Source organism: Triplophysa dalaica, chromosome 20, assembly GCF_015846415.1.
Source record: "Triplophysa dalaica isolate WHDGS20190420 chromosome 20, ASM1584641v1, whole genome shotgun sequence".
Classification (NCBI taxonomy): Eukaryota; Metazoa; Chordata; class Actinopteri; order Cypriniformes; family Nemacheilidae; genus Triplophysa; species Triplophysa dalaica.
The window spans coordinates 5,031,449-5,050,336 of record NC_079561.1 but is presented as its reverse complement, the minus strand read 5'-3'; the positions used below and the strand labels follow the sequence as shown (position 1 = coordinate 5,050,336).

Below are 18,888 nucleotides of genomic sequence, written 5' to 3'. Positions count from 1 at the left end.
CTGAGTTTCTTATGACAAGCCACAACCGGTGTATTTCAGCTCTGCCGAGATAAGCCAATCATAATAATTGTTCCTGTCATGATGTCATGCTGAAGAAGCGTTGGACAGATAACGCGGCACACACTCACAGATATCTGCAGCCTCATCAGAGCCGTCGGGACAGTCTTTCTCTCCATCACATCGCCAGCCTTTGGAGATGCAGGTTACCTGGTCTTTACAGACAAACTGTTTTGGGCTGCATGTCTTCGGAACTGAAAGAGAGAAAGAGATTGTGAGGATGTATATCGATTTCAATATCCAAAATATATTAAATATATCGAGAGTCAATCCTTTCTGATCACAACAATTCACACAATTGTGCCATAATGATGTTCATAAATGCAAAAGGTATTTAATGTTTAGTCAATTTTGGGTAAAAATATGGAAAAACAGTTTTTTTTCCAAAGGGATAGTTCACCCAAAATTAATTGATCATTTATGCATGTTCTTGAAAACCTGTATATGACCATTTTTAAGTAAAACACAAAAGAAGAAAATTTGAGAAATGTTTCAGTGGTCAAGTGTTCACAATGGAAGTCAATGAGGGGCTATGTTGTTTGGTTACCAATGTTCTTTAAAATATCTTCTTTTGTGTTGTGCAGAAAATTGAAAGTCATAAAGATTTCAGAGGTAGAATAAATAACGAAAGGGTTTCCATTTTGGGGATGGCTGACCCTTTAAGCTGTTGTGGATACAATTTGTCTAAAGCAAAATACGGATATTCCAAACACAAAAAACGGCATCAGCCATTGAAAAACCAACAGTGGTCGACCAGCAAATGGTTCAGCAAGTGTAATTTTCAGATACACCACTCATGAAAAAGCAATACCTCAATGAGACTGAAGTTTTGGGAAGAGAAACCCAACGCATGCGGTCGCAGACTTTGCTGAGCCTCCCATTCCTCATGCCAAAGATACTTGGTTTTAACACAGAAGTACATCTGGGTCACCCGAAGTTCACAACCAGGCTTTATGTTACAGGAAGCCTCATCACAAAGCTGTAACATTAACCCACTTAATTCACCATAGGTGCTTAAATGCACATTTTTTACGTTCTGCCCACAAACAGTGGTTTTATTTTGCCGTTTATAACCTGAGAGATGTCTGCTCTCCACATGCAGACAGAGGCCTTTTTATTACTGGTAGGCCGAGCATGCGTCAGTTCTGTCTAACCCCAGGGAATCCGGTGTCCAGGGGAGTATTTTTGCTCAGTCAATCTGATGAGTTTGTTGAGGTAAACCACAGAACCGCCTCAGGACTGCGGGCGATCCGGCATTGGCCCTCTGCTCACACCGGCCCGCTCGGCCAGAAGTCAGAGATGCACCGCAGATGTAATTAAACTATTCTCAGTCTGTCTGTCCCGCCGACCACTGTACCCCTGTAAAACACTGCAGTTCCCATGTCAATACCTTCCATGGGTGCGGCCCAACAGCTGACCACAGGCCTTCTCTAAAGACAGTACACAAATGAAACTGCAAAATCCCAATGCTTTTTTAGCTAAATGTTAGAAAACTCAATTACTTAAGGACTGCTAAAGCATTGAGCTAGGATACAAACAAAACTTCATTTATTTTCCAAACCCATTCTAGCAGATTTTTGTGTTTAGAACACAAATGGTGTTCCTTTCACAGACTGGCTCCTTTTTTTCAACCAGTCAGTGTTTCTGCCAAGTTTGTACCAAACACTACAATGACTACAATGACCGTGGTGGTGGTACACTGTATTTCAAGGAGCAGCGCATTGATGAGGACAGCGTCAACTATCTGATTGTGATTCTCGGCAGGACTCCGCCGTCCCTCTCCAACACTTACCTCCCTGTACACTTGGCAGGCGCAGAGGTGTTTCGGAAAGAGAGGAGGAGGAAAGCTGCGAGGGGGAGAGGATGTGACTGCAATCGAAAGAGAGAAGGGGGATGTGTTTAGCGCAGTCACGTCTCTGTACGTTTTCAAAAGTGCTGAGAAAGCCAGACTGCTTCTGTTATCCAAAAGACACTTCTCAACTCGTCTGAGTTCTGTTATATGAAGTGAGGTAATTCACGGTCATGTAACGGGATAAAAGTGAAACGGTGGGTACTGTTTCTGTATAAAGTTAAGCTTGGATATATGTTCCCAAAATGGGAAATTAAATATACATTTATTTTTAAAAGGCATTTACTGTGTATCTGTATTCCTGTAGGAAAAGATGCTATATACATTTCTTCGTTCTGTTGAAAAAAAAAATCCTACGATTTTAGTCAATGGTGTCCAAGAACTGTTTGCATTCTTTCAAATATCTTTATACATACTTGTAACAACTCGAGGGTGAGTAAATGATGACAGAATTTATATTTTTGGGTCAACTGTCCCATAAAATTGATCCACTAAAGTAGATCCAATCAGATTGATTCTATGAGGCCATAAACACCATGATTGGCTTTTCCAGGTGCCAATCACTTGGTCATTCAGAGCACTCGGGCTACCGGCCGAAACCAAACCCGAAAAACACAGCACGTCTAAATTTTACAAACGATCACACAGCAACGCCGGGTGGCCGCGATGAGAGCCCGCGACTCTAATTGGAGGTTGTGGGGTCGTTAGGGGAACCGAGAGCTTGAGACACTTTTCCCACAGTGCTCACCTTCTTTCAAAGCTCTCTGAAATATTTCAGACAGAGATCCGGATTGTTAATTCAGTCCACTGCTTTTTCCAAAGGCAAAGCCAAACTACTGACAAGTTTTTGAAGGTGCAAATCCAAGGGGACTGTTAATCATTGCAGAGCATCTGGGTGTATGGTGGGGAATGAAGAAAGCTTTTATTTGTCCCTCCGGGACGGCACCCAACTGCAAACATCAGAGGCATCCCAAAAAGGTACACTGGCCAGGCCTCAAAACTACAGCAGCCGTAAGTTGTTATAACAAATGCTGTTTCTACACAGAGATTGAGAGGAAACCAGACTGTCTTCTGTAAAACATCAAAAGACGAGTTTAGAAAAGTATCAACACAATAGAACTGTCATGGGGACTAGGAGAACAAAGGTTCTTCAAAGAACTATCTCTTTCTTACTTTTTTCTGAAACAAAAAGGTTCTTCAGATGTTAAAGGTTATTTACGAAACATTTATGGTTCCCTTTGGCATCGTAGAACCTATTGAAGCACCTTCTTTTTTTTTTTTAAGAGTGTACTAGGTACAGAAAGACATGAGGGTTAGGGAATGACTAGGGGCCTAGCTGTACTGAATACCCCTTTTTGAGATTCGAAGCTTCGGTAGAAATTAATAGCGAATATTCAAAGCTTTGGAGGGAGAGGTCTGAGCATATTCTTTTCTCTAATAAACCCAGGAATCTCTGTGTCAGTCTGTCTGTTTGCATTTTTATTATGTCGACCCAAGGGACTGGATGAATACGCACAGAATGAATAAACTTTTAACAAACTACCGAACAGTGCTATCAGGAACTGGCACACCTGACATTAAAATTGTTTTGTTTTGTTTTCAATGGCAAATAATATTTCGTATAATATCTGTATTAAGATCGCTTAGAAAAATGTTTTGAGTATTTCTTGTTTGTGGCTCAGGCACAGAACGCAGTTTGATTGCCAACTGGGCCAGAGACGCGGATTTAAACGCATGATGGGCATGAGTTGTTGTTTTGATAACATAAGCAGATTTGCGCAACACGCACAAAGTTGAGCACAAAATAGATCACAAACTAGCATCTTTATAGGCGTACTACTTACAGAACGATGTTGTGGTAGGCCAGTTTCAAACCGCATATTTGGCACACTGCCTTTGTCTTCTCTTGAATTTAAAGTGTTCCCACACACCGAGGTCTTCGGCATTCTTTTCTTCTCCTTCAAATTAACTAAATCATTACGTTCACTTATGGGTGATTCATATTCAAGTGCGAATGCGAACCACTTCGGGTGGATGCCAGGTGTTAGGATAAAAAATGATATTTGAATCTCAAAAAAATCGAATGCCAACCCACTAGGGGTGTAACGGTTCAAATTACTCGCGGTTTGGTTTGTGTCACACTTTTAGGGTCGCGATTTCGGTTCGGTGTTCAGGGAAAAGGGACTTCTTACAAATAAAAATAAGAACAAATAATCAAGCTACAAGTAACAGCACCAATAAAACAACAGAGCAAAGCAGAAAATAAAATACTTTGTACAATACCTTGTAAGGTAGAAATGGATTAAAGTAATAAAAAAAACATAACATTGCATATGTAAAAAATAAATAAAGATGAATCATAATTGAAGTTAAAGAAGTTATTTAGAAGTTATCTAGTCACAAGCAGTGAGTGATTTCCTTGACTTTTATGCTGCCGTCGCTTTAATAGGAATGAATCAGATCTAGTACACTGATACTGTACACATGCACGATGTGTTGTTTTTTAAGTTAAGACATAACCTACTATGTTTGTTAAGATACTCGACAAGGGGGGCATGTTGACCTACTTTGTGTGTGAATTTGTCCATTTAAGCGCTTCAAAGACAACTCAATATCCTTTCCTTATGCGCGCTTCGGATCTCCTCACAGCACACAAGCGATTTTTCTTGTGCATGATCTTACACTTAAATGTTTAAATTGGCAAGGTTAAAAAGTTCTAGTTTAATCAGCAACATGTGCAGTACAAGTCTCACCTGCACTCGTCCACTCAAAACACCCGGGTGATGAAAGCATAAATGACTGGTCATTTCACAGCATACGTCAATCCAGTTAAAATTTGTCTACGTTATATGATTTGTTGTGGGTAAGCCTATTAAATGTGTATCCATCGACAAACAAACATTAGCTGAACTTTGTCAGTCTGTTTTACGCATTATAATTTCGTACAAACCATATTATAATTGTGTCATCATTCGCCAGAACCGCGCGGTTCAATTTTTTACAGAAAACCGCAACATCCCTACAACCCACCAAACGAATATTCGAATATTCTGGTACAGACCTAGAAATGACTGCACTATATATTTTAAAACGACAACATATTCTTTAAAAAATGTTTCGCATCTTCTATTCTGTCTTTATAACCAGTTTACAAACATGTCCTGAGTTGTTCATTTTCTGGGACAAATCTCTGTGGTGTATTGTGTAAAAAGAGGCCAGTGTCTAATGAGGGAAAATTGCAATGAATTGAGGCTAAAAACCAATCATTTACACATAACTTTTCTCTGTGCATGCATATCCATGTACCCTCAATGCTAAAAGCAGGATGACTCGCACGCTGTTTTCTTCCAAAACATCCATAGAAGTTTCTGTTGGCAATAGTTTCATGTATTGCAGGTCTCATGCTGTCCTACACTCCAGTGGTTCTCAACTCCGGTCTTAGAGATCCACATTACTACTGCATGTTTTGTACATCTCGCTTATTAAGCACACTTTAAGCTCACTCAGATGAACTATATCCGACGAAGGAGACCATGTCCCAAAACTGTCTTCCTACATATAGTAATAGTAAAATGAACTTAAATGTCAGTATATGCAACATACAGTGAAAACTTGTGTACATTAAAATGGAAAAACTGCCATCCTTTACCAAATAGCAGCACATTCCTATGTGTGTTGGGATATTCCAAGTCCACCTAAAATATGTAATTTTGTCTCAGTTGCCTTTGTCTTCATACAGTTTATATTTTTATGGTTGAAGTTAATATGGACCAATGTTGCTTGGTTTTCAAGGTTCTTTAAAATATCTTTTATGTTCTGGACAAAAAAAGGTCATACAGGTCCGGAATGACATAAGGGTGCGTAAATGAAGGAATGTTCTATTTTAAGTTGAACTATCCCTTTAAAGCTGTAATCAAAAATATTGAAATATCGCAAACCAAAACTGTAATCATATTCCTTGCTCATACAGAAACAAAAAGAGTTACTTTGGTCCCAGGACTCGAAGCCAAGATTTGAGGATTGCAATTGTTATGTTGCCCTGCCTTTGTTCCCAGCTTAGATGAAAGATAATATGGCACAATAAACATGGTGTCTAAATCGAAACCACGGCAGGTCTTTGGTTTATTTATGGAATACCTGGAATGTGGGAGCCCCTATAGACATCAGCTGTAAAGCATCAGACAAGCAATTTGGAAAATATCTGTGGCGCAGAAACTCAGGAACATGGCCTGCACTCGAAATGAAAGGACGGACTGACTAAATCTCTATTTACTAGTATTAATGATACTGTGGACACCTTTTGCTAATGCTGGAGGTCTCTGCCATGATTTATATAACAATGACTAAGCCGTTAGTGGTATAATCCATCAAAAGTGCTGGTTAATTACAAATCAATGTCATAATCGAATAATGATGAGTCATGTGTATAGTTTAGGCCTTTCTGTTTTACTAACAAAAAATTACACTTTTCTCAACTTTAAAAAGAAAATCAGACTTAAAGCACGAGTGAAAAGTAATTTTTGGTTACACTCTACACGACGTATCTCATCTAAAGTTCCTATTTGGATAGCAAATGCCACACTACCTTTATATGTCATGGCGTCAGGGAGGCCAGCTGTGCAGCGCATGACCCACTTTCCGCCCCTCAAGTCTCAGCTTCCCCCCACTCGGCGTACCGCCCCTCCAAATCATCTCCAGGCCTCGGCCACATATTCCAGCACCTTTTAATTGATTTCATCTGTAGGCTCGTCCTCTGTAAGGACATGGGCTCGTAAAGCCGTGTTCTTGGGTTTAGAGGGTCTCTGGAAGCCACTATCGATTTTTGAAACAGAAAGTCAAACTGAAATGACAAGTACATGGATCTACTTCCCTTTACAATGCCTGAAGATTCATGAAACACTGTGCTTTATTACTTATGCAGGAATTCCGTTACGCAAGCAGTTGCATTCTTAGGAAAATTCCTGAAGGTCCTGTTTGTAATTATAAATTGTCGATTATATTGACTCTAGCATAGAGAGAAAGAAAATTCATTGAAAGACATCGGAGACATAGCTGTTTCTCATCAACTCGCATTGCTTTCCTCCCTTTAGGAATGTCCGCCTGCCTCACAGAACTGCAGGTGACAGAGGAAGCTAAACATAAATGAATAGCGTTAACATTACCAGGGTTTTCAAATGTCATGTCGCCTCAAACTCACGCCAAAATTATGCTGGGCGTCTTCACAAGAAATGCTACATGCATTTAAGAGACTGTCATTTGTTACTGCAGTTGCGGCATTACTCCAAAGCAGAGGCGGCGTTTCATTATCAGCACACTCAAGTGCTAAATAGAGTTGCAAAACAAGAGCTAGCTGTGTTTCAAGGGTGTTTGTTTTGCATCTAAGTATGTTTAATTTCTTGAAATTTCTTAACATTTTCAGTTTTCGCCCGTATGAACGCACATTGCGTTCAGAATGACTCACACACGAATGACTCATTTGTACCGATTCATTTAAACTATTGAACTTTTCAGTCAATAGCGAATATAAGAGATCATTGAATCATTTATAAAGTGAACCACAAGGAACGCAAGATGTGAATGAGCTTTGCTCATTTAGAAAGACTGGTTAATTCAGTTGGCTATTGTGGGCTGAAAAGTTTGTTGAAAATGATAAATAAAAAAACTTTATTTGATAAAAAAAACATTTCTGTTTTGTTGAATAAAAGTTATGTTTTATATAACATAATTTTGTCAAAGTCACTTTGGTTAAGACACAGGAAGTTATGGTAGCTGACTATTGTCTATTGTCTATTGGCAAATTTGGACGCAGCATAAGCTTTGTTTGCTATTGCTAATGCTATCAGTTATAATCATTATAAAGTCTTTTCACTTATCAATGGATTGTGATGAATTGTTTACACAGATTCTGAATTGCACTGTTAAAGGATCCATTGCATGAAAAATTCAAAAATTGGCTGTGTTTAATTGCTATGATCAGGTCCCCGTCGCATCCAAGAAAACTCGAAAAACAAGATCCCAGTAATTTTGTTTTGGTAAGCATTCTCTGCAAGCATGTGAGAAATCGAGCCGTTTAGATTTCGCTCCTGATGTGACGTAGACGCAGGCTCTTATTATAATATTACCGCCCCTCAATCTACACCATTCCTCCCACAGCCCAGCCGCCATTGTTGTTTTCACAAGCAACAGCGGTGTACGTGATGCCGTGGCTAAAGTTCATGGACAACATGCAACGTAATTGCTGAACAGAGTCCTAACCTAGGAAGAGACAGGAGTGGATTATTTTTATTTTTATTGGAAATCCCTCAGAAACCATAAGTAAAACCTGCTTGTTTGCGCGTTTCACTTCAAGCTTGAGTATTTAATCAAGCTGGGACAGTACAAGTAGGATTAGCTTCAAAGTTGTTTCTCAAGAGGAATCGAGACCAACTGAACGAGACAAAGCTGCCGATGAAAGTAGTATTTATCAACAGTCTGAACTGACGTACAAGTATCGTATATATAGGAGGATAACGTAAACAAATGATAGCGAAGGGAGCTAAGTCGGTCACGGGTTAAATAGAACATTCAAAGCTAGTGATAAACTTACTCTATATTGATATGTTATTTGGCAAATGGGCACTTGGAGTTTAGCTGTGTGTATGTTAATACACTATGTGCGTTAATATTTTCAGCTGCAGCCAGCTGTTTGTTTTGCTAATGAACAGGGGCGAACACTGCGGATAGTGACGTTTTAAACGTCTCAAATCATTCGTCCCTAGGCTGAAAAATATGTCACAGCATACTAGTAATGCAATTATGTTGTGTTTGTAACGTTATAACTTGTCAAAGACAAGCGTAAAAATCCACATAATTCTTTTAGGCAAGCATACATGCACAACATGAGCGCGGTTAGCCGTGACCGAGTTTTTAGTCTCTGGTGGAATGATTTGAGACATTTAAAACAAAACTAACCGCAGGGGAGTTCTTGAAACATAATTTAGCTAAACCATTGCCATGGAAGTACTACACGTGTGTTGTGTTGACACGCCGGATGGAAGGGGGGTGCGCTGTAACTCATTATCATTTAAAGAGACATGCACCAAAACGGGTTCCTGTGAGCAGGGTTCCTGTGAGCAGAGCTGTTTTTAACGATGCAAAGGGGGTTTTGTTAACACAGCCATTGAGAATATGTTCCAGACATTTCATGAAGACCCTAATAAATCATACCAACTTGTTCAAAGTGCTCATTTAATGAATCCTTTAAGTTTAAAGATCAATACTTAACAGTCAATCTCAACATGACCAAGCTTGCACATAAAAACACCAAACACCCACACAAACTACAAACACCCACACTAAAATGTCCAAGCATACAGACAAGATGGGTGTAAAAAACTGACGGCAGAGGAAGCTGGTTTTGGAAGATTACAGGATGAATAGCGTTTACTGTTGCTTGATTTGCATGAGGCACCAAATGAAGTTTATTTTATCTAAATATCAGGCTCTAATGGTTTTGGCCGGATTCTCAACAGGACCTCAGTTCTGTTCCATAGTAGCACACTGTTGCATTCCATGATGATAATTTTGCGGGACTTAATTTAAGCAAATATACCAAGCTAACTTTGTATCCATGTTTGCAAAGGTGAAGCCGGATTTTGCACACTGGATATCCGTTTCTGTCTCATGGAGAGGTCTCATATCTCTGGCTAAATCTACTTTATTATCTAGACCAGTACTCAATCCAAATGACTTCGCTTCTATTCTTAAATATACCTCTGTGCTTACATAAAAACCAAAGGCTTTAAATGGCTGTTACAGCTTTGAGGTTCTAAAGAAGGTACACACTATCCAAATATACATCAGTTATTATATTGTCAATGTGTTATCAGTGAGCAAATAAGATAGGTGGAATCTTCTCTTCCAAAGTGCACATTGGATTTATTGTTCTGTAAGACGTTTAAAACAGGAAGAGCAAGATTTAACTTTATTGGGATTTTTTAGTTTCTTGCCCATAGGGAAATAAATATAATTGGTAAACCAAACATTGCCGACCACCTCCACTGCATTTACAAATAGTTTTTTCATAAATGGTCTAACTCCAAATTGAGCATGGAGAAACCGGTTCTTCTTCCTGTCAGTTAAATCTTAATGATCCTACCAAAGTGTCAGTTATACCTGTTCCACGTATTCACAAAGAAATAACAAAGGGTTTCAAGCCTTATTTGTATGTTTTAAAACTGGCACTGCACATAAAGCAATAAAAAGGATTTATGTGGATTGTCCTCCAGCACAGAGAAGTCGCCCAGACATGTTACCCGGTGAAAACGAAACCAATGAAACTACTAAAGGTGAGTTATGATGAACAGAAAACACCTGTTTTTTTTCTAATACTAGTCATTTCTAATGAACTGAATGGTGGTTGATTACAAGTCAACCACAAAAGAACAAATGAGGCAGGGTCATTTTCATGACCTTCATGTGTAAGATTCTGGAAAACCTTTAATTATCTCTTTAACTTATTCTTTAACATTCTTCTCAGACAGATGCTGGATTTGTGAGAAGCAGTGACCCCATAAACACTGTGTTGAAACACAAAAGCTTCCATAAGTTAGTGCCTTCTGAAGATTTGAAAGAAAAACCGGAGAATGGTCTCTTAAAGGAACAGTTTACCAATAAAATGAAAAAAAAAAACCAAACTTTACATTGATGAAACCTGTATAAAAATGCAATATATGTCCACAGAACAGAAATATAATTTTGTAGGATGTTCCAACCTGATCTCACAGAAATTTGTGACTATTGTACGAGGTGACTAATTCTTACAAATTTGTCAAATGTGAATCATACAAAAACGTACGCTTATAAGAAAACAAGCAATACATTAGCCCCTTCCCTTATCCCACCCCAAACATAATGTTGCGAAAGCAAACCGTAATAAAACATAAAAATACATACGAATTCAATCAAATTTGTTTAAATAGTTACGAACTTCCTTGAGACTCGATGTTGTGGCTGCTATTGTAAAAAACATATGCTAACTGGTATACAATATTATAATTTTTATGTTAACAAATTCAGCACAGGAACAAAAGTGATGCCTTAGCTCTGGAACCACCTAAGACCTCAAAAAAACAAATACTTACGAGAAGAAAGAGCAAGTATATGCCAAAGAGTTCTAGTATGGCAGTATGGGATGTTGAGGTAACATGTCAACAGTGTTGGGTCTAACTTGTTACAAGTAATTAGTTACTTTAATTTAATTACTTTTCCATTGAAAATGTTAAGTAAGGGATTACTCCTATTTTTTTCTGTAATTGAATTACTGTTACTTCTGATGTAATTGAACTCAATACTGTGTAATATATTCAATACTGGAAATGACATAAAAATTATAAGTTTCTCTTTAAAATGTATGCTTTGATGTATCCTTCTCACATTTGTATACTTTGGTCAGTTAATAAGAATAATTTATGTAGGTATTTACTATTTATTTGAATTAATTAAATAATCTGTTTCATTGCTATCCTTGAATTGTTGATTCAAATTAAATATTTTTTGTAGAGAGTACTTTGTACTTTAATCTCATTACACTATTGAATATGTAATTAGTAACTTGTAATTACTTTTCAGAGTAACTGACCCAACACTGCATGTCAATTGATCTCAACATTTAAGCTGCAATGTTTGCGCCTCGTGCAAAAAAGAAAGGCAGGATCATAAGCACACAACCTTCAAAGCCATCACGTCCTCATACACAACTCGGGCCATTGTAGACAAAACTTTAAACCTCAAACTAAAAAGTACCTTAAGAGTTGACAGAAGCATTTGCTAACCACCCACTTTTGTTTCCGGTCACTAACATGTTAACAGCTCCCACCTTCCTGGATTTTGCAACATCCAGTCATGCCCTTCTGATTCGAGCAGCTGAATAGAGTAAACACTAATGCTGCAAACAGTAAACATCTATTACAGCAAACTCAGCCACCACGGTCAACAAGATACTTTCATCCTCAACTATAAACGCATAAACCAGTCGGTCTAGTCGGTTGTGCAAATCCAGGTCTAGTCATCAGTGGCAGATAAATCTAGCATGTTTTCCAGGGAGACGGAAGGTTAAAAGAGAAAGATTAGAGCCTCTGCGGGCTCTGGGTGGTGACACTCCAGCTGGGCAATTTAATGCCATTACATTGATCTGTTCTTTTTTCAAGAGACAATTTTTGTACACCGATAAAAACAAACTGCCTTAAATTATATTTCCATTCAAAGCTTTGATTATTCTTAAAGGAATGCTCTGCGGTAAATACAAGTTAAGCTAAACAGACAGTTTAGAGACTGTGGATGTTTTACCTATTGCTCAGTAAACAACCAAAAAACCCAAAATGAAAATGACAGTACAATGCAAGGCTATGAGTCAAGACATTGCTGATTGTTATTTGGTTTCGTTGTGACTATGTATTTCAACATTTATTTTGAACCATTGCCTTGCTCCATAGACTTCCATTGACAGCACGTTTCGGTAGAAATAATTTTCGTCTGTTTTTACAAATTAAAGCAAAAGTGCAAAGTTTTTCCTGTGGTAATTGACAGCATTTCAGAGGTGCTTTCAAAACATCAACTCGTACTGAGCCCAGAGCATTCCTCAAGTGGTCACATTTAAATATCTGGCGCGCAAACAGTCTTCATTCAAGGTTGTGTAACAGACCCTGTCATTCATGAGCTCTTCGACACGCAAGAAAACACTGATTAACAATAATCCACAGTGACAACAAAAGAAATTCAAGCCCCAATGAGAATGTTATCCGGACATTTATAATGCAGCTCTTTCCGTTCCTCAGATGGTGTGGGAGAAACATACGGCTGAATGAACACCAAATGTATGAGCAGATGTATTAATGCATGAATGTGGGAGGATTCGTGCACTTATTTCGGACTATTAGAGTATTGTAGAAACCTCTGGAGTATCCAGATACAAAGAATGTGTGCATTATAAAACCACCAGTTTTAAACATATTAATACACTTCCCCTTTGCAAATAATTTACACTAAACCGTCTGGTAAAAGTGGAAGAAACAGAGAATAAAAAATGTTACATGGTGCAATTTTCTTTTTACATTTTAGTGACACATCCACATTATTTTATTTCTTAAAATGGATCTGAACGTGTAAACATGAGGCAGCGGTGAAACCATGAGATTTTCCTGGAGTCACTGGCTGAGTTTGGGCCCACTCACTGGCCACGCCTGATCCAGCGTAAGGGTCACCCTGCAATCCATGGAGCCAAATGCTAACATGGACATTGTATCAGTGCTTTGCATCACATGCCAAAACTTTGATCTAACAGTGAGGAGATGCCTTTTGAGACACATGTTCATACCCCAAGACTATGAGTGTTAGAGTTAGGGCAATGCCGGTTACTAATGGCCTGTTTTCTAGCTCCTCCCCTAATGTTACATATGCTTTCCAAGCTAATGGATCTCCTCTTTCCAGATGTTTCAGAGTGACTGGAGGAGGAGGGAGGAGCAGGATAACACATGAACTCAGGCCCACCTCCGTCACCAAGACCACTAACTAATATAAGAATCTTTAACTTTTCTGGTATAATGTTTATTTAATAAACAAATTAAAAACCAAAAAAGTATGTGCAATAGCACTGATAAATGTAATAAAGCAAACATACAAATAATCAGTGCATTTCAGGTGTTTTAGGTTGGCCTAATAATAGTAGTTATCGTGTACAGAAACTAAATTATGTAAATACTTTATACTCTTCACTTTATTAAATATCTTACAAAGGTTAAAATTTAATCAGTAAAGAGCATTGAGTGTTTTTTGTCTTCATTCTTTGATGAACAAAACTGAGATGTTCATTATACTGCTGCCCCTTTGAGAGATGAACGTATCTTAATAAATGTAACACACGCTTTTTGTTTCCACATGCGTTTTGTTCCTGTAAAACATAATTGAATGCTTTTTAGAAGGATACTTGGTAAATATTGGCATCATTTTGTGTCGATATATCTGATTAAGTGTTAGAAAGCATGAAAAAGAACTGAATTCAGTATTTTGCCCATTGTCTGATGTGGCATTCCAGCTGCGAGCTTAACTCAAACAGCACGTGAGAACCGAATACAGTCCACTTTTGCATCTTCTTGAAAATATTTAAATAGGCAAGTCTTAAAATCTTACAAATTATAATTTCCCATGACGATACAGCACTGGCCCGATCGGGCAAGTGACGGTTCTCCCAACTGGACCGAGGATCTCCAATCCTGGCCCCGGGCAGTCCTTTATATCGAGCCCTGACAATGTTTTGCTTAAAGCATTAAGTGAATGATCATGACAAAAAGACACTACCGTACTGGATTTTAATTGTGAGCAGCATGCAGCTGAAGTGGTTCAACCAGAGGAAATTATTAATAGTTTACAAGCTGTAACATATCTGCCCAAAAAAATGATCCTAGGGAAGCACGATATATGATCGGCCATATCGGTCTCGGACGATAAATGGACATTTTTAATGATATCGGTATCGGATGATATGGTCGATAATTTATCGTGCATAGTTGCGACAGTTATCTTTGCCTTGCCGGACATTAAAAATACCCACAGGCACAGAATCCTGTCTAGTTTATCAGAAGTCCGAAGAGGTTCACTAAACCTATTATCAAAACTCTGCAGTTGACTTAACCGCGACTGACAGTCAAAATTAGAGGGATGATATAAATGATGCTGGATCGGTAGTGTCACGCATGTCAAACAATTCAGGAATCACAATAAACTTCTTAATTCTCAAAATCTTCCAAAAAAATGAAGTAAGGAGTGCACATAAAGAAGGAAGTTTTGACATTTGATGTGCGCTACCAAAGGAAAGGCTATTTAATGAAATTCTCCGAAACGCTTAGACTTCCCGCTTTTCTAACAGGCATAAGAAGAACATTCTGACGTCCACAAAATGTGGGCCATTTGCAGGCCAGCTTTCTGGGCCCTACTAAAAGGTATGGATGCATAATTTATGTAACATTAGATGTCACAAAGGCATAATGCTTCCAGTTATCAGCATTTCTATAGCTTCAAAAAAATGAAAATCTTTTTGTGGGCCCTTTATGACCGAATGTGTCTGACACCTACGAATAAACCACCCAATAGTGTGTGTATGTTACCCAATTCCTAATTCTATTCACACTAGATGTATTGCTTCCACTGTTATCTTGATGTCTATTATGTAGACATTTTTCCTGTCATAGACGTCAAAGGTAACGTGACGTACTACTTGAAAAGTGGCCCCATAAAGAACTGAGCACATGCAGATATGATATCTAACGTAATCCTGGATAGTTTGGGAACAGAGACACCATGTCCATCGTACTACATAAACCACGCATTCTGAAAATAAGATCGATTCGATAACGATGTTTACGTCCAAACAAAACATGAAAAGGATCGACTACAGTCTCATAAGGTGCTCGCGAAGCACCAGAGGATGTCTCGTTCGCGCACTTGAATAGACCGCTAAGAATGCGGGAATATCGAGCGTGTCCACTGCATGCAAATCGACGAGTGGCGAGCGAGGCTTCGCATCGAGCAGGCCGTTTCGGCGCAATTCTGGAACAATCCCGTTCCACAGTGACGTGAAGCAGAGAATTACAGTTGACAGTCGTTTAAAATTTAAAAACGGCTCCCGCGAACATCTCCGGCCTTTTACGCTATTACGAAATAGCTCGACTCCCACATCTCCAATCTATCGCCCTGAGGCACAAGCGCGCTTAAAACAGCACTTGTGGGCGATTTGTACCTTCTGTACCCAAATACTGATACTGACAGCCTTTGTAACAAGCCGAACGTTGCATAATAAATGAACAGCAGCCTACACGAGGATAGCTTTAAGGACACGATCAGCCAGATGTAGCAATCACAGCACAGGTGATAACACAACTTCACAAATACGTTCATATTCATCCTTACACAATGTATTCTGTGCGAAATGTGTCGAAAGGAGCAACACAAATAAATAGATATTTCTTCGCGACGTAGTCTGGCCGTTATAACCAGGCCATCTTCGAAAACTTTGCAGCCCGTGTGTGTCCTAAATGCATGCATAACGTTACAAAATGAGACGTTTAATCGCGGTTACTTACCTTCGAGGTATGGTGTCGGATCTACGACCTCCACTGTAAGGAAAAATCCAAGATAGAGCAATCCAGAAGCCAGCATGTTCGCATTGCAAGGTGGCATTGCCTATGAAAATATCGCAATTGTTCACGTAAAGGCTGCGCTAGTAAGGCTGGATTCAAACGCCTCATCCAAACCTCACAATCGTCCGCCGTGCCTGTTGTTTTTTGCGCTCTCCGGTACGCTAGCAAACGTAGCTGAGCAGACAATATACAAAGAAGGCAGAATGTATGCTAACAAAATATGAAAGGACTCTTTCAGCCTAAAGAGGCGAGGTGTTGTGCGAATGCACGGTCATGTATATTTCTGACTGAATAACAGCATGCAAACAGAGGTGTGTAATGTCTTTAAAAATGCCTTAAAATCAAAGCGGTCCTCTTTTGTATCAAATCATTCTTTTAGCCAAACCGGGGTAATTAAAACTGCAAGATCGTCAGTTGGCGGTCCGTGGTGCAATTGTTTACAATCCGAAAAAATAAAAAAAGGCTTCTCGCTTCTATACCCCACCGCTTCTGATGCTGGTGGCTACGATTTGAGTGAGGGGGGAAAGCGGAGACTCGACTGTGGCTTGTTACATGACGTCATCCACCTCGAAAGGGAGTCAAAAAACTGATACGCTTGTTGTTATTTTTTCAAACCATTTACTTGTAATTTATTTTCTAATTTACTGTATGTGTACTCTTCCTTGAAATGTATAAGTACTCAACTTTATAATTCTTTGTATTTACTCTTGGCAACAACAACAAAAATGAGTCGCGGCACGGGTCTCTTGCGCATGCGCGCCTCAGCTTGCAGTTGCCAATTGGTTTTCTCATTTATTCGGTGGAAACCGGACCACCGGGCAGCCATCTTGGCTCTCTCCTCATGGATCGCAGTAATGCATTTTCATTGACAGCTTTTGGCGGCATAGTTTCGTAATCTGAATAATAAAAGGTTTCTGTTAAAATAATAGCAAAATATATTGTTATAAAAAAGTAAAAAATATATACATTGATCTTTATTATTGTTATTACTACAGCAACAACATACTCAGTATTATGTGTAGAATTATAAAATAATTAAGATGCCATCTGGTTATTATAAACGGCCACATGCAGAAATCATAAAGATAGCAAAATTGACAATTCTGCAATAATTGTTGCTTTTAGAAGGGATAAGTACTAAATTACTTATTAATAATTAAGCATATACTGTAATAGTTTTGTAATTTTGCATTAAATTTCTAGCTTGCCATTCTTAGTTAATTGTAACTATTAATACATGTGCCTTATTATTTGCTTAATATAACCTACTTTTTGTACCGTGCACTACTAAGCAACAAATACTTGGGCAAAACAATACAAATCTATAATTACAAACAATGGCAATAAAGCACAATACCGAATTTTAAAGAGAGAGGTTGCGTGGTTATCTCTTTGTTCATTGTCCGCCTTTTGTCTCTTTTCTTTACACAAATGACTAGGGGCCATCTAGCGCTGAACAAATGTCATTGCATTAATAATTGCTACGATCTGAATCATGTTCATCAGGACTCAACATAAAACCTGATTAGATATAATAATCAAATTAAAATGTTATAATTAATATTGCATGTGTGAAATTATTTCAGACCAGGTATAATTTGATGCCCCTTTTGTGACATATTCAAGTTCACGTGTCTTTATGTTATGGAGACAAAATCGCTAAATAATTAAATGCACGTGAACAATGCTTTAAATATAGAAATAGGTTTAGAGAAAATAAATATAAATGCATGGAATTATTGGGATGGATTTGTGTTTTTTTTCTATTTTTATTCTCCAGTGGATGGCAGTACACACCAGCGTTCTTTCTGTTTCTGCAGAGTACACGTTATAAATCTCATTGAGACACACAGTTGTTGAAAGGTTTACAGAACCCACCCAAAAATGACTGGGATATTCCATATGCACCCAGCTGTCACTTGCTTTACGGTAAAGCCTGGGAACGTGAACTTAACATTGAATCCCAGCCGAGAATGATGCATGAAGTCCAGCTTAGGCTTTCTGTCACATATCTACTCACAGTTATTTAGTCATTGTTAAGTATTTTCTTGGGTTGTCTACAGATGTGCTGCACAACAGGGTCACAGTGGGTCACACAAGTCATTTAACAGTTTGGGTGAAGTCCATTTCAATGATCTAATGCTCAAATGATATCACATAATATATGAGTCACAGTGTTACCAAACGTGCGTAATGCGAAACAACTCTTTTCAAAATTTCCTTTTAATTAATTTGCCGCTTTAAAGTCACAATGTTTTAAATAAATCCGTTTTAAAGCTCAATTTAAAGAACATTTTCACTTCTTATTCCTATAACAAAATCTCTTTAAATTATAAAAATGCTTTTCATTAGAAAAAACTGACACAGCTAAAAGACATCTGCAGCCCACAAAGACCTCAAAACAAGGGACGCAGTCACTGTGTGATGTGGTATTGGAGTACTGCCGTTTTTAAGGAAGCAGTTAGCCTGCAGATGTTGTGGATGAAGAGCAGCATTTCAGTTATGTGCACGGAGCATCTGTGAGTAGCATAGCAGAGATGTCTGGCCGTTCACGTGCACCAGCATGCATCTACCCTTATTCTCCATGCTTCACCGAGAGAAAGGCTTGGGGGTGGAGATAAAGCTCATTGTACATCGGGGTATAAATCCATCTAAACAAGCTATTCGTCTGACACAGCATGACAACCATGCATGCTTAATGACCTCCTCTCCCTCAGGCATCTGTGACAGTCTGTGCATTCAGTCTGTGAAACGCGCCCAGCACAAGATCTGGCCGCCAATTTGGGTGAAGTTTTTTTCAGTTGCGTGTGA

At 38.6% G+C, this 18,888-nt stretch overlaps 1 protein-coding gene across 1 annotated transcript in view; it reads right to left on the bottom strand.

The window, feature by feature from the left end:
- Nucleotides 1–16,597, bottom strand: part of lrp1ab (low density lipoprotein receptor-related protein 1Ab) — an 84,478-nt gene extending 67,881 nt beyond the window's left edge. Inside the window, exons 1-2 of the mRNA XM_056732791.1 lie at nt 16,021–16,597; nt 129–251 (exon numbers count right to left, since the gene is read on the bottom strand). Coding sequence (XP_056588769.1) covers nt 129–251; nt 16,021–16,117 — 220 coding nt within the window. The 5' untranslated portion in view covers nt 16,118–16,597. The remainder of the gene's footprint in view (nt 1–128; nt 252–16,020) is intronic.
- Nucleotides 16,598–18,888: the final 2,291 nt, after the last annotated feature.